The 17825-nt window shown below is 40.5% G+C and overlaps 1 protein-coding gene across 2 annotated transcripts in view; it reads left to right on the top strand.

The window, feature by feature from the left end:
• The window catches only part of LOC124625788, an 82556-nt gene that overhangs the window by 13026 nt on the left and 51705 nt on the right, over positions 1 to 17825 (top strand). For both annotated transcript variants that reach the window (XM_047149235.1, XM_047149234.1), the window contains exon 3: positions 16017 to 16110. In XM_047149235.1, coding sequence (XP_047005191.1) covers positions 16017 to 16110 — 94 coding nt within the window. The remainder of the gene's footprint in view (positions 1 to 16016; positions 16111 to 17825) is intronic.

Genomic DNA, 17825 nt, shown 5'->3' with positions numbered 1-17825 from the left:
AATGGCAAATTGGAAAAATTGGCGACACTTGTTCTAATTTTTAGTACTCAAGAATTACCTGAACGTATCATTGCAGGCTATACTTGTCTTAAGGTTCGCCTGTTTGTTCCTAACCCAGTGTGATGCTACAAATGTCAAAGATTTGGCTATGCCATTATGGGATGTAATGGGAAGGCTACATGTGGTAGTTGTGGAAGGCTCAGCTCACAAATCAGGCAATTCTTGTACCCTTCTTCCAAAATGTATCACCCAGTGTGGATCAGAAAGTGTGAGGATTACCACAAGGAAAGGAAAATTCAGGAGTTGAAAGTCAAGATATGCATACACCATGGTGTATGCTATGCAACTGCCAGTTTTTGCTACTTCTTTTGTATCAGCCCTTAAGATGCCAATCACTAAGTGTGATGCCTCCACACAAACTCGGACCACAGATTCAAGTACGAGCACATGCACTTGTCAATGTACATATGGGGCAAACATTCCACTTGAAACTGAGGTCATTTGGAAGCCGTCAGCAATAGGCTTACCACCTAAGCCACATACCACAACTCCCACCTCAGGAGCCAACTAAGCCATCCCTTCAACCCAGGCACAGCTCCTCACGTCAGTAAAGAAAGTCCTTCGAAAAGCAGTTCCAAGTCGAAGAAAGTGGTAGTTAACCCTTCGGATCAGCGAACTCTCTCCCTTTCTGAGGGCGACTATGCTCTTGAGGATATGAACTCCCAGCCGGGGCAGGAACTGGCTAAGGTTCCGCCCTGACCACCTCAGTAAATCACCCTCCCCAAGGGAGAAAGAAAAGAACAACCATCACTGAACAATGGCTTCCATAAGGACTTTAGTGTTGCAGTGGTATTTGAATGGATATCGCTCACATTTGGAAGAATTGCAGCTCCTTGTTCAGGAGAAACTGTTCTGCATCTGCTTACAAGAAACGCGTCTTAGTCACCGACACACCTGCATTATATGGTTACCATGCATACAGGAAGGACAATACTACTCGAGACAGGGCAAAAAATGGAGTGGCTGTTTTCATTGATGACAGATGCCACTCCTCTCCTGTCCCTCTTACCACAACCACACAAGCAATTGCTGTGAAAGTTCTCGCATGCTTTAATATCACAGTGTGTTCTTTGTACCTTATCCCTAATGATGCCTTGGATGCAGACGCACTGGCAGAACTCTTCTGGGTGTTCCCGCGCCCTTCCTTCTTGTGGGGTACTTTAACTTACACAATGTGCTGTGGGACTCGCCTACCGATTGCTCCAGGGGTCGGATAATTGAGTGACTGTCCATTCTGGAATATATGCCTTCCGAACACGGATCAGACAACACACTTCTCCACAGATACAGGGTCTTTTTCAGCCATTGACTTTTGTTTTTGTTCCCCACCTATTGCAGACTCAGTTCAGTGAAAAGTGGCTCCAGATTTACTTTATAGTGACCACTTCCCAGGATCCGTCTGCCGACTAGGACACTGGCTGGCGGGAGACCATGCAGATGAATGATACAAAGGGCAAATTGGTTGCAGTACAGTCGACAGGCTATTTTTGAACAAAAGGATGTGCACAGGAGATGTTGGCCCGTATCACTTATGAGATCCAACAGGCTGCTGCAGAGTCCATACCCTGGTCTAGTCGGACGACGGCGGCCTGTACCTTGGGCTAATGACGACTGTTGGTTGGCAATCGGGGCCAGATGAACAGCTCTGCAGGACCTCAAACACTGGAATCTTGATGCCTTCAGATCTGCGAGAGCATAGGTGCGGCGAGTGATAAAAGAACAGAAGAGGGCATCCTGGAGGGAATTCATGACTTTCATTAATGCTCCACTTCCACTGCACGAATTTGGGAATCAATAAGATGGATTTCAGGCAAGGGTAGTACATGTCCTTCTGCGGCCTTGTCAGATAATGGGGTCTTGGTTGACACACCAGAAGACATGGCTCAGGTTTTAGTTGAGCACTTCTTTACTATTACTACATCATCCGGACAAGCTTCTGCTTTTTGGGTGTCCTGTAGGACTGCAGAGATGAGAAAGCTCAGTTTCTTCTTGCTTAATGAGGAAGTATACAAACTTCCGTTCTCCATGTGGAAACTGGAACCACCTTTGTCTGCAGCCAGACACACTGCTCCAGGACCTGATGAGATCTGTTATGCCATGCTTCATCAGCTGTGCTCTGAAGCTAAAGGATAGCTCCTCTCTTGTTTCAGTCAGATCTGGTTTGATGGACAGTACCCTACAACTTTGGAAGGAGGCAATATTAATTCCATTCTGGAAACCAGGCAGGGACCGTAGCATCCCTAAGAGTTACAGAGTGTAGCCCTTACCAGTTGTATGGGTAAGACTCTTGAACACATGGTCAACCGTCACCTCGTCTGGCTGCTCGAATCCCAAGGTTAACTGTGCCATTCACAGTGCGGTTTCAGGTGCTACTGTTCCACCCTTGACAACTTAATCGTATGGGAGGTGGCGATACAGGAGCCCTCCTTATGCCGAAACAATTTGGTTTGTGTGTTTTTTGGCCTCAAAAAGCACATGACAATACTGGGAGGTACAACATCCTTCACCAACTTTATGAATGAGAACTACGTGGACGGCTGCCACTTCTTATCCAATCGTTTCTGAGGACCTGCTTTTTTGATATCGTGTTGGCTAGGCCATGTCGATTGCTATGTTCAGGAGAATGGGGTCCCTCAGGGCAGTGTCCTCAGTGTCACATTGTTTGCCATCTCTATCAGTGGCATTTCCTCCACAGTCAGAAGCCCTGTTAAATGCCCTTTGTTTGTGGATGACTTGGCAATCTCCTTTTCTTCCTCTGATCTTATAACAATGATGAGGCGGCTACAGCTGACAATCAGAAGGCTGGAAACTTGGGGCAGGACAACTGGTTTTCAGTTCTCACCTAGGAAGACTACATGTGTCAATTTTAACTGTGCTCGTCGAAGTTTTAATCAGCTTGTGCTCACAATCGGGAACAATATTTTATGTTTTCAAGGCACTGTGCACTTTTTGGGTTTATCATTTGACTCAAAATTAACTTGGCTCCCACACCTGAAAGATCTACGAACAAAGGTCTTGCAGTAATTGAATATTTTTAAATGCTTTCCTGACAAGACGTTAGATGCTGTCCACCAGGAGGGCATTAGGATATCAACTGGAGCCTTTCGGACCAGCCTAGTTCAGAATCTGTGTGCAGCGGCTGGTGAACCACCACTCTGGTTTCGGTGACATATCCTTTGGCTTGATAGGCACTTAAAATCTCAGCAGGACTAAGGCAGGTAGGTGGACGGACAGATGGACCACAAAGTTATCCCATAAGAGTTCTGTTTTTATCGTCTGAAGTACAGAACACTAAAAATGGGGAAAATTTGCTGCAACAAGCTTTTTAAGCAGTTTAAATAACGATTTCACCACGGGCTTTCCTTTCTGATTTTCCTGTGCGTTATTTCTGTGAGTTGCACAAAAAGTTGTGATAGATTGATAAGTTGGAGGATTGTAGCTAAATTAGCCTAGGAACAATGACTTTCCAAATTTGAAAATTTCTTATGCATTTCCAATTCCTAAGAAAGGTGCACTCATGAAAACAGCTCCATTACCTACAATAAGTTACAGATTGAGCAGAAATGTGGTAAAAGTTCCTGTAAGTCCTTCGGTGCAATCTGTGTGAACTTAATTGAAATTGAAGACAGTTTAGCTGAGAGGATCTTCCAAAATGGGTCACTTGATGTGAAATGATCCCTAGGGATGTTGTTGAAATAATGTGCAGATAAAAAAAGACAACCCTGAACCTTCAGTTTTGCCAATCAAGACTAACAGATCACAGTTACACAGTGACTGGGTTGACGCAGCACTCCCAGATCCTACTGCAGTTGTATTTCATTCTTGTCGGTGTACCTGTGAGCTAGCGATCACCACATACAGCAGACCATTGCCGATCTCTATTGGGTAATTGTCCAGCTTAAGACATGCTGTTCCCTGTGATCTATAGCTTTGTATTTCCATGAGGCCTCACACTTCACAAAGTCTATGTATCCACTAACAGTCTGATGCCACACGCAGAACTGCCACTCAGGTGACAAGCCAGCACCAAGCAAACAAGGGAAGCCTTAATGGTGCAAGGAATAGAGAGAGGTCTTAGCACTCAGAGACGACACTGTACATGTGTATGCAAGTGCTACTTGTGCGAATGGTTGTCAGTTTTGTTTTGCCTGTGTCTGATACAGAACTTACTCCAATAGCTGATTAATACCTAGCATTCCTTTTCATCATGCCTGTCTGCCACTCAGTGCCTCCACTATGTGGCGAGTAGCAATCCTTTTTGTATTCTTGCCATTCCATCTCAGATTTTCCATTATGTATTAGGTTGGTGCATAAGTTTGTAGTATTTTTCCAAAAGTTTAATAAACACAACATATACACATAACAGAGACTTTAGTAATCAATAATATATTATCCTTCACTATTTACAAGAATCTTCCAACTCTGGGATAGCTTTTAGATTCCATGACTGTAGAAACCACATGGTTTTGAAGTGAAGAACTCATTGAGCCATATTGAGAGTGGTGCATTTTCATCTGGAAAGGAAATCCCTTGAAGGCTGTTAGACAGAGAGCAGAAAAGATCAAAATCTGAGGGTGCGAGATCAAGTGAATAAGGTGATTTGAAATGACTTCCCAACCAAACTCTTGCAGAGTGTTTTTTGTCCATCTAGCAGAATTTGTGCAGGCATTTCGTGGAGCAGCATCACTTCACAGAGTCATCATGGTCATTGTTCTTGGATTGTATCTGCAAGTCATCTCAGTCTTTGACAACAAATGTCAGAAGTGATGTTTACACCTCAGGGAAGCAGTTTGTAGTACACCAAACTGTTGCTGTTCCACCAGATGCATAACATTATCTTTTGCAGATGCATGCAGGGCTTTGTATGGGCTCCGCCATACCTTTCTTTTCCTTATGCTATCATACAAGACACCATTTCTCATCACCAGTAATGATACAGGATAGGAATGGTTGATGATGAGCAAGTGGAGATACACATATGGTCACCTGCTGATTTTTGTGGTTTTGGATGAGTACACACGGTACCTATACACACAATTTTTTTTAACATTTCCCTTTGCAAGCAAATGTTGCACAATGGCGAAATGATTACATTTCCCAGTTCTCGAGTTCTCTGACATGGGTCATTGTGGATAAATGCATTTAAATGATTGTCATCAATGAAGGTTTTCCTGAATGTGGAAAGTCACTATTGTCAAAACAGTCCTCCTCAAAATGATAAAACCATTTTCTTGCCTTGCTCTGCCCAGTGGCATTATCCTCATACACAGTGCAAAGGTTTCTGGCTAACTCTGGTGCTGTCTCTCTTCTATTGAACTCAAACAGAACAACATGTTGGGACTGTTCAGATTTCTTCACTTAGTACTCCATTTTCTAACATCAACAGCTTCACTCACTATAACCAAATGACAGTATGTAAACTCAAGTAGCTACACAGAAGTACAAATGAAAACTGACAAATGATAAATAAACCTACAGCAACTGGAATATCAACATACAAAACAAAAATGCTACGAACTTTTGCACCAACCTAATAAATAACTTGATGACAGTGTTATGGAAAGGGATTTGTGTGCAGGTGAGAGAGGTGATGTGATACTGTGAGAAAAATTCTACAAAGCACTGAAAGACCTAAGTTGAAATAAGAAACCTGGAATGGATGACGTTCCTTGTGAATTATTAAGATCCTTGGAAGAACTAACCAGGATGCAATACTGCACCTGGTATGTAGAATATCGGAGACAGCTGCAGTCTTTTCATCCTCCAAGAAGAATTCAATAATCCCAGTACCAAGCAGAAAGGATACCAAGAAGAAATTTGGAAAAAGAATTAAAGTTCAGGAGGAAGCAGTAAAAACTTTGAAGTTTGCTGGTGACATTGTAATTCGTACAGAGATGGCAAAGGACTTGGAAGCTCTGGTGAGCAGAATGGATTGTGTCCTGAAAAGATTGAAGATCAACAAAAGTAAAACCAGGGTAATAGAATGTAGGTGAATTAAATTGGAAGATGCTGAGAACATTAGATTAGGAAATGAGCCACTAAAATTAGTACATGGATTTTGATATTGGAGAATAAAATAACTGATACCAGAAGTGGATAGGAGGTAAAGTGCAGATTTCCAGAAGCAAGAAACACTTCTGAAAAAGACACATCTGTAAAATTCAGATATAAATTTAAATCGTAGGGAGTCTTTTGTGGTGGTATTTGTATAGAGTGTAGTATTGTACAAAAGTGATACATGGATTATATGCAGTTCAGACAAGAAGAGAATAGACGCTTTTGAAGTGTGGTGTTGTAGAAGCATGCTGAAGATTAGATAAGTAGATCAAGCAACTAATGAAGAGACTGTCAAATTGGTGAGAGGAGCTTCATGGCACAAACTGACTCAAATATGGGACAGGTTGACAGGACACATATTGAGGCATCAGAGAAGAGTTAGTTTGGTAGTAGGTGTAAGTATGGAGGAGGGTAAAAATTACAGAGGGAGACCAACACTAGACTACACTAAGCAGGTTCAGAGAGTGTAGGGTACAGTAGTTAACGCAGGTGTTACATGATTTGGACAAAGTGGACTATTATAAAGAGCTGCATCATACAGTCCTGTGTCCAAAGACCATAAAAACAACCATGTGTAAAACCTTTACCATTGTCTTTTCTTATACCTCACCCTGTAAGCTTATGATACCACTTGGTTTCTAATAAACAGTGTTGAATGAAAATGGCAACCATGGTTGTTTCCCCATCATGGTAATTTAAATATAACTCCTTGTGGCTTGCTATTACAGTTGCACTATCTTTTTCATTAAATCGCATACTTCATTACCCACTCTCTGTTTGAATGCTTAAGGAAGAAAATAGGGTTCTGTTCTATATCTCCAGTTAGATACCTGTCTTCATTTTCTTTTTTAAAACTATTGTAGATGTTGAAACCTGCTGTTATTTGTCACTACATGAAATATTTCAATTTTCTGTCTCCTTTATTTTAAGCAGTAGCGAAAAAAGCAACTGTTTTTTATACATTTTGCATCATATACCAATTGTGCATTCTTTCTCATTATGCAATATGCGTATGCGTTTTGCCATATACTATGTAAAAAGTGCCTGACACAAAGAATGTTCTTGAATATCTGTATTTGAGCACTGAAGATGTTCAAAAATTATAGAATGCCAAATTGTTTGTATATTTTAGATTGTGTGCTAAATTGTAAGCTACATAAAGTAGACCTGTGCAAGTAAGATAAAAATAAAAAAAAGTATTAGATTTAGCAGAGAGAGTCCCTTTACTACACCAATTACAGATAAATTAATTATTGTCAGACATAGCATTTGCTGTTTAATCTAAATCATGTGCAGGTTAACAACTGTAGGAAAACACAGCCTGTAGCTTAAATTTGTCAACCAAGTAATCTTTTCTTTTGTGGTTTCCTGTTTGGGAGGAAGTACATCCTTTGCTGCCATCTGACTTGGGCTTTGAAACTGGCAGTAAGCTTGTCCTCATAAACTTCCTCTTTGAAATAATACTGTTACACTATTAAGGAAAGAGCAGAAGCAAGTAGATCTGAAGTAAATAAAGTAAATCAAATACTATCATAATACCTTATTCTTGCGTCTGCAGCGAGAAAATGTGAACAACAGTAATTATCAGTCTTACAGTAGTTTTCCTTGTATAAAAATTAACTTTTGACCTCTCAGTGATTACATGTTTGTTTTTTTGTCCTGGTCTCATTTTAAAAAATGTATAAGTTATTAATATTGAATAATTAATTCAGTTAATCCTGACTCAAAAAAGTACACAGTTTTCTGAAATGGATACTAATTTAATAATGATCCACAAGAGGCGCTTTATTATATTTTATTTACCGCCACCAGTTTTGAACAATGGCTCATTCTCAAGCAGTATGTTATAAGGTCTTAAAAATAAATTTTGTAGAAGGAATGAGCCATTTCAAGGAGAATGAGTCATCGATAGAAACTAGTAGCAGTATATAAAAAAGTGGAAAAATATATCTAAAAACAAAGATGATGAGACTTACCAAGCAAAAGCGCTGGCAGGTCGATAGACACACAAACAAACACAAACATACACACAAAATTCAAGCTTTCGCAACAAACGGTTGCTTCATCAGGAAAGAGGGAAAGACGAAAGGATGTGGGTTTTAAGGGAGAGGGTAAGGAGTCATTCCAATCCCGGGAGCAGAAAGACTTACCTTAGGGGAAAAAAAGGACAGGTATACACTCGCAAGCGCGCGCGCGCGCGCGCGCGCGCGCGCGCCCACACACACCCACACACCCACACACACACACACACACACACACACGTTGACCTCCACCTGTCCAATGGCCAGCTTCACACGTCCGTCCACATCAAACCCACCAACAAGCAACAGTACCTCCATTATGACAGCTGCCACCCATTCCACATCAAACAGTCCCTTCCCCACAGCCTAGGTCTTCGTGGCTAACGAATCTGCTCCAGTTCGGAATCCCTGAGCCATTACACCAACAACCTGATAACAGCTTTCGCATCCCGCAACTACCCTCCCGACCTGGTACAGAAGCAAATAACCAGAGCCACTTCCTCATCCACTCAAACCCAGAACCTCCCACAAAAGAAAGCTGTTATCAGGTTGTTGGTGTAATGGTTCGGGGATTCCGGACTGGAGCAGATTTGTTTGTCACGAAAACCTAGGCTGTAGGGAAGGGACCGTTTGATGTGAAATGGGTGGCAGCTGTCATAATGGAGGTACTGTTGCTTGTTGGTGGGTTTGATGTGGGCGGACGTGTGAAGCTGGCCATTGGACAGATGGAGGTCAACGTCAAGGAAAGTGGCATGGGATTTGGAGTAGGACCAGGTGAATCTGATGGAACCAAAGGAGTTGAGGTTGGAGAGGAAATTCTGGAGCTGTTGTTCTCCGTGAGTCCAGATCCTGAAGATGTCATTAATAAATCTGTACCAAACTCTGGGTTGGCAGGCCTGGGTAACCAAGAAGGCTTCCTCTAAGCGACCCATGAATAGGTTGGCGTACGAGGGAGCCATCCTGGCACCCATGGCTGTTCCCTTTAATTGTTAGTATGCCTGGCCTTCAAAAGTGAAGAAGTTGTTTGTCAGGATGAAGCTGGCTAAGTTAATGAGGAAAGAGGTTTTAGGTAGGGTGGCATGTGATCGGCGTGAAAGGAAGTGCTCCATCGCAGCGAGGCCCTGGATGTGCGGAATATTTGTGTATAAGGAAGTGGCATCAATGGTTACAAGGATGGTTTCCGGGGGTAACAGATAACCTCTTTCCTCATTACCTTAGCCAGCTTCATCCTGACCCACAACTTCTTCACTTTTGAAGGCCAGACTTACCAACAAGGGAGAGGGTAAGGAGTCATTCCAATCCCGTGAGCGGAAAGACTTACCTTAGGGGGGAAAAAAGGACAGGTATACACTCGCACACACCCATATCCATCCACACATACAGACACAAGCACGGCTTTTTTATATATATATATATATATATATATATATATGTGTGTGTGTGTGTGTGTGTGTGTGTGTGTGTGAAATATTCAACAAAATTTTCTACTTGTTGTAACAGTATTTTTATGTTTTAGTAACGTAGTCTTTAACGTATGAGCGCAATTTTAACTCGAGTGTCTGTTATTTACTTCAGTGGATTTAATACAGCTTGAAAATGCTAAGTTTTGCAAAGAAAGTATCTTTCTGTAGAATTTCCTGTTGTGAGTAGATAATGATATTTAAATTATCTTTACAGTGCAACCAATTGTTAACAATGTAATACTTGTGGCTGCTAGCTTGCGAACTATGTGGTTCTTAAACTTCCTGGCAGATTAAAATTGTGAGCCCGACCGAGACTCGAACTTGGGCACACAGTTTTAATCTGCCAGGAAGTTTCATATCAGTGCACACTCCGCTGCAGAGTGAAATTCTCATTCTGTATGTGGTTCTTGAGTTGGGTTCTCTGTGCACTCTGTTTTGGAATGAGAGCTGTCTAATCCTGAATCAGTAGAAGTCGCAAGATTCCTGACTGCTTGCGTTTCATGTTTATTCATTGCCAACTATAGCAGTGAAACAGTACTGTGTTCAGCAGAAGTAGCATTGTTGAATCCAAAGTTTCTTAGCTGTGCTGCGAGTGGAGTATCTGTGGTAAAATAAATGTTAAAGCACTTCCTGGATCATACAATGATTTTCTATGAAAAAAAAGCTTACTGCCCACAGTGAGAATTGATGCTTTGTGTCCTCGGAGTCTTTCGCGACAGCATACATGAATAAAATGTTCTTGGTTTTCCAACCCGTCAATTAGAATAAAATCCTCGAGCTTTTGATGGCTGTCTCCGCTATCATCGTCAGGAGTTCATGGACTGCTGGGGCTGCTACGGTTTCTCACTTACATAGGGATGATGACATCATCAGCAGCCAATCAGATCGACCCAATGTGGCGCTCGCGCGTGTATGCCGACTCGGGCAGCAATCGGAGCTATTGCCCGTGGCAGCACCGGTGACATCCCTGTGAGCACAAGCACCATATAAAACAAAGGGAGCTTGACAAGTCAGCTATAGCGGAGTATTGCCTAAAAAACGGACATAAAATACAGTTCGAAAATACAAAAGTGTTGGCTCATGTGTCTACATATTGGGACTCTGTTATAAAGTAAGCACCCGAGACTCATTTAAACAACAATAATTTCAACAGAGACCAGGGATACACACTCAGCAGGGCATGGGGGCGAGCGTTGGACATCGAAAGAAAGCAAAAACAGATGCGCGACACGGGAGCAGCAGTTTCAAACGTAGCACCTGCCCCTGGCGCCACCTGACGTCAGCGGTGCTGCCACAGGCAATAGCTCCGGTAGCTGCCCGAGTCGACTCAGACGCGCGTGCCACATTGGGTCAATCTGATTGGCTGCTGATGATGTCATCATGCCTCTATAAGGGAGAAACCGTTGCAGCTCCGGCAGTCTGTGAACTCCTGATGTCGATGGCAGAGATGGCCATCGAAAACTCGAGGATTTTATTCGAATTGACGCAGCTGGAAAACCGAGAACGTTTTATTCACAATTGATGCTTGATATAAAATGTAAGTATAGTGCATGCAGTGGCTGAGGGAAGTGGGACCTGTTCTCCATGCACCACTTCTCTCCCCATCCCAAGCTGAGTCTAATGAAAAAGTCACTTATTTTCACCCTTTTGCACTCCCTCCAGCAGCAGTCAAGAAAAAGCGTACATACTGTATTCTAAGAGGATGTCAAATGTCATGGACTGTCACTAAACGTGAAATGGCAAGATTTCTGAATAACTGGTGAATTGATTCCCTTAATTTTGGGCCAGTATGAGATTCTGTTACATTTTCTAGAAAATAATTACTCTAATTTCTTGTAATAATGAAATGGAAATCATATTTTGAATGCAACAGTATGATAATCACATAAGGCTTCAGTGCTATCATTATATAGAAAAAAGAAAGAAAAGCCTGTTATGTCATAGAGTGAACTGCACACATTACATACATAGTTGCTCATGTAGTTTACAAATGTGGTGTCCTTGCCAGTGTTGGCCATTAGTTCCTCACAACACCTGTCAATGCATGATGTGTGAGACATGTTCAGAAAGTAAGTGTATTGTGACATAATGAACTTTTTAAGGGTTGGCAACACTGAGTGGTAGAAGGGGATCTGCAGATTAGAGCGAGCATTGCAGGACCACAGTAGTATTTAAACACAAGTTGCAGTGCCCAGCTGTGTGGAAGATGTCAGTAAGAAATCCTGCCAAATGCAAGCCATGTGCTGTGATCTGCTCCCTACTTGCGAAAAGAATAACACCTATAGAAATTTTTTTGTGAATAAAAATGGTTCATGGAAAATGTGTCGTGAACAGAATGTGTGTTTAAGGGGTGTAGGGAGTTTAGCAGAGGCAGAAAAAATGTTCACGATACACAGAGGATTGGAAGACCTTCAATTCTGACTGACGAGTTGGTTCAAAAAATCGAGGGAACTGTTTGTGAAGACTGCCAATTGACAATGGATGAAATTTCTGTGATGTTTCCACAATTCTTCAGAACTTTCTTATACCAGACACTCACAGAAATGGTGATATACCAGAAACTGTGCAAGATGGGTCCCAAAACAGCTGACAGAGCAGCACAAGAAAAATCTGGTCAATAGCACCCATGAAGTTTTTGAACGAGTTGAATTGGAAGATGAGGATTTTCTGAGCTCTGTTGTGACTGGAGATGAAATATGGGTGGCTCATTACATGCCTAAGACAAAAGACAATTGTCAGTTGTGTCACAACAATTCCCCGTTTGCTCAAAAATTCTAAACAAAAATTATGAACAAAAAATAAATCATAGCCTCAGTGTTCTGTGACTGAAAGGTTTCATTTTGGTCGAATTTCTGCCTCAGGGGGAGACCATCAATGCACAACAATATTGAGAGACCCTTAAAAAAAAACTCAAAAGGAGGGGAATGCTGACAAATGTAATGTGCTTGGTATTAGACTTCACCCATCCTCAAAGAGCCTTACACACCAGGGCACTCTTGGACTCATTTGGTTGGAATGTTTTGAACCATGCCCCATGTTCTCCTGGCTTGGTGCCTTCAGATTATTATCTTTTCACCTCCCTGAAGGCACCCACAAGTGGAATTAAATTTTTAATCAGCGAGCAGGTGCAGAAAGATGTTCTGAAGGGGGAAAGGAGCTGGCGGTAGAGTTCTTTAAGGAGGGCGTAAAGAAGCTTGTGCCATGGCTCACCACTGAACAGGATGGTGGTTATATGGAAAAATAATCAGCTACTGTGTCAACAATGTCCTGTAGCTTATTTTCAAATACACATTTTTTTAAAAGAAATGTAAAAATCTAGTACACTTATTTTCTGAACATGCCTCGTATTGGTTCAGATGTACAAGGTGGACCAGAAGTCACGGTCCGAAAGTATTCAAATAACTTAACATGTAGTTTCGTGTGTTAGGTGGATCTGGAAATATATTCTAGATGTCGGTAGTACGACTGTCTTCTGGTAGAAGTCACTCAGATTGCAATAATGCAGGCAATAATTGTTATGCATCAAACTAAAACAATGCAGGTGTCATTCCACAAATATAAGGCATGTGATTGTTTTGCTTTGCTTGTTGTTCTGGCAAATACTACGGCATGTGATCGTATTTTGTTTTGCTGTGAAGGTGATACTAGTGTATACATTTGTGTTATAATGGCAGATACAGGCAGATTTACAATTGAATACCATATTCTTAGTGTATGGATGCATGAAAAGTAACAGACAGGTGAGACATATCGTGTAATTAAGGGAAACATTTTGTAATCATTTCAAGAAGAAAGCCCCAACAGAGGCTAATCTTCAAAAACTGGAAAGGCCCTTCTCAGCTTGGTCTGTGAGAGATGCACAACACAGAGGAAGAACCAAGAAATTTGACAACAATTGTGAAGTAACTGAACACTTAAATGCACCATTGCTTTGTTCACTAGCAAAATCAGCAAGGAAGCGGTCAGCAAAGATGGAACATTCCTAGAACATTTGTGCCATGTCTTTGGATGAAGAAAGGAGGTCACCATTTATTTTGAACCTGCAGCATAAATGAATTAAGTGGTCATGATAGTAATACCCAATGTGATTCGTGTGAACAGCTACTTACAGCTTTTCCAACATTAGCAACTCGCAGTAAGGTTGTGATGACAGATGAATCCTCTTTAAATCATAGCTCCTGGTCTTGAAATCTTTATATCTGGGCAAAAAAGAGCTGTCATTGTTATGAAGAACTTAACCAACACTCTCCTCATGTTATGCTACGGACTGGTGTTACCCATGCCCTTATCATCTGGCCATTTTTCTTTGACGGGTCTGTGATTTTTTTTTTGGGGGGGGGGGGGGGGGCATTGTACCTCGATGTTATCTCGCTGACTATTACATGAACTTGATAAAGTTGGCCTGCTGAACAATGTTGTTATACAACAGGATGGTGCTCCTGGACTCTTGTTAAAGACTGGTTGGACCACCAATTTCCATCATGGATTCACTGTGGCCAACCAGAAGTCCATACTAAAAAAGTACAATAATTGGCTGTGGTCCTTCTTAAAGGAAAAGAGTTCCGTAACTCATATGAGTTTTGTTGAAGAGCTGAAAGAAGAGATTACCCATATCCTGACAATGACCACTCCCGAAATGCTGCACCAGGGAAGCAGACACACATGGCAGTGAATCCAACTCTAAGAATGGTGGTCACTCCCACACCCTGCCCCTGCCCTCAGAATTAAATAAAATATTGCAGCACATGGGAAATTCTACAGTTTTTAGTTTATGGTGCTCTGGCTGTACCCTTGGCTGTTTTCTGGCACATGTTGTTTTATTAATTTTTCATGTTTTCAGCATAAGAAGTATGAGTACATTGATAAGTTTTCCAGGCTAAAGAAATTCCTTCAAGATTATGCACTCATTTAACTACTGTAGGCCAGTGGAGTGCATAATAATATGTTTTCTTGCAGTATGTTTTCATATGAAAACTTTGTTTACCACCACTTCACTACTCTATTAATTGAAATGGAAATTAGTGTTCCTAACCACCATTGGTGCTTCAGATTTGATTGTTTTGGAAAATCTTGTTTCCACCCCCTCTATGCATCACCCTGTACTGCCCAGAATGTTCAGTTGATGATGAATTCTGACATTGTCTTTTTGTTTGTCTCCCAAAATTGCTAGCGAAAAGCTAGGGCACTATCCACTGATCTGCTGCACAGAATGGAAGTTGTTATGTAACAGAACAGTTGTTATTTGTTGTTGCCGTGTTGCAGAACCCCAGAATAATATAACTTTTGCATGATGTCCAGAATATGTAATCAGTGTTGTGTTTTGTGGTGTTGGCAATCTGAGTCACATGATTTTTTAAACATTTTAATCATTTGTGAGATAAGTGGGAGGCAGAACTTTCCTATTCTATTCATCACCACTGTATCACCGCCTACCCAGTACTACTTTTTTTTTTTTCTTTCTTTTCGTTTGTAACTCAACATCTTGCTGTCCTGTTCAAGTGTACTGGTGTCCACATGTAAACTGCCGGGTGAATGTCGTAATATTGTGTGTCATACTGCAGTTCCCAACGAGCTAGTAAATATGTTTCAGCAGATAACATAAGAAATTCATATATTTCGTCCTTTATGGCTTTATCATAAGTATTTTGCAGTGATATATTAAAAATTAAAGGAATAAAGAAATCAAGACTGAAGCCTATGAAAAGATGAGCAATGAAGTGGGGTTTGGGGGGGAGCAAATAATGTATGAAATGGTGATTGAGTGGCAAACAAGAGGTAAAATTCGAATATGGTAACTACTTAATGGAGAAAACAATAGAAGATGAAAGAGAACCAGAGAAAACAGAAGTTATAATGCAAGTCTATCACGAGAGTGATGTATGTTCTTGAAGCCATTGTCCATACTTGCTATTCTAATTTCTGGTGGCCAGAAACATTACACAGAACCATTCTGTCAGATTGTTATAACTGCAGTTAGTGTGTTAGAACAACACATGCTATCTTGTTCTGCAGTAATTGGAAAAAATATTGGGTAATGGTCACTTTGCAAGAAAGTGTGAGCGCTTGGAAATATTGCGAGAACTGCACATCAGAAAAATAAACTGCGTTAATACTGTAATAAAGAAAATATCATCTAGCACCATTACAGATGTTGAAATTGTTACTCACTGTATAGTCAAAATTTCAATTAACGTTTACTTTTGGGTCCTAGAGAGAGATTGTTCCATTTTTTTCTGTGGTGTCAGGATCCTAGTTACCTAGCAGATAGTGTACTTCCAGAACAGTCCACTGATATGAAATCAACATTATTGTTTTAACTTTAGATTTTCTGGTAAATGCTGTCTTGTTTTATTTATTTATTTTTCCATTTATACTCACCTCTTAGTGTCGGTTCTGTGTTTCATCTTTTCTCCAGGTACATTGAGGAACATGTTCAGAAAACTGGTGTGGCAATTGAAACACAAGGTTTTGTGATTGTTACAAGTGGCAGGAAACGAGAGACTCTCATGGTATGACGAAACACATTTCATTATTATTTATTGTTTACTTGCAGTGAGAGTGTTACACTGATTAGGAGATCTTAATTTATTTCAGTCGTGTACTCATTTACTTGCCTCAGTTCTTTTTTATAGTGAGAGTTACTGAATATAATCTTGTTTCAGACAATAAAAGTTATGGAAATAACAAATAATATTTATTGCAAATCCAAATTTTGGTCTCTGTGTGGCCAGCTTCAGTCTAAAAGACACACAAAGAACCAGTTCCAGTGACATAATGTGCATGCCTTATCATATATACAGTTGTATAAGCTTTAAATGTAAGTCAGTTATAAAATACATACCAGTAAATGTAAGTTCAAATATGAAAACCACGTGTATATATACGCAACCCAAACTGGACTACTCATGTCAGAGATTGAGTTCACACTGAGGCTGCTGTTTACAGTTGCAATACAACTGGCTTCAGTGTACATCACACTGATCCACAGTGCCCTCATTACATGTGTGGTGTGTTGACAATATGTATAACTTTATTTTAGAGTTCACGTTTTAAACATCCCAGCAGTCACTTTGATGGCTGTAACAACCTATTTATGATTACACTTGTTTGCATATGAGGACATAATTTCTGGGGACAAATATATTTCCCACATTATTACAGATTTAGTTGAAAGTTTGTTTGGTTGAATACCATACTGTGTAAGCTATAATGTATATTTATGTGAAACCTGCGAGAGAGAACTATTTAGCAGAAAGTTGTTGGGTTCATTTGACATACCACTGCTAGTATGATAAGTTGAGATACCATTTTTGTCTGTTATAATCCCTTAGACTGTATGTGGAATTTAACACTGTTTTAAGATATTTTGTTAAAATAGGTCTTTTGAACAATTTTTTCTGTAATTTTTAAATGATATTCAACTGTAAAGTATGCAGCAGTAACTGATGCCACTAATTAGTCCACTCAATTACCGCCTGTATAACTGTAAAACATTGGTCACTATTTTTAGTTACAATCACTTTATTTGTTTTACGTACATAATTTTTTTGAAGTATAAAATAATAAATAAAATGACAAAACATACAAAGTATAAAATAAAGTAAATATGTATTGTCGATGTATCATGCATGTGAAAGGCCACTGTTGGTTGGCATGATGTACACTGAAACAATCTGTGTTGTAACTGTAAACAATTGTGAACTTATCATGACATAAACAGTCTGTTGGGACTGTGTGTATGATTAAGTGGTTTTAATGTTTTAACTTATATTTACTGGTGTGGACCAAAATCGGGAATTGCAATAAACATTATTTGCAAATAGTTGCTGTACTCTTTACTACTTGAAATAGATACAGTCACTGGTCACATCTGTTTCATGTGGAATCAAAGCTTATAAAATCTTGTTTCAATGAAAATAATCATAAAATAAAAAAAGATAAAGATAAGATAAGATCTACTCATCAGGCAACGGCAGGGACACACACACACACACACACACACACACACACACACACACACACACACACACAAAGGATTGAACTTTCGCAAGCTTTTGGAGCCAGTGGCTCCCCCTTCTGGCAGAAGAGTTGAAGGGAAAGGAAGAGGGGTGAAGGACTATAGAGGTTTAGCGAAAGGGATACAGTTTAGAAAAGTCATCCAGAACCTTGGGTCAGGGGAACTTACTGTACGGAATGAGAAGGAAAGACTGAGTGTTGCGGACTG

Source organism: Schistocerca americana, chromosome 8 (assembly GCF_021461395.2).
Source record: "Schistocerca americana isolate TAMUIC-IGC-003095 chromosome 8, iqSchAmer2.1, whole genome shotgun sequence".
Taxonomy (NCBI): Eukaryota; Metazoa; Arthropoda; class Insecta; order Orthoptera; family Acrididae; genus Schistocerca; species Schistocerca americana.
This window is presented reverse-complemented; position numbering and strand designations above follow the sequence as displayed.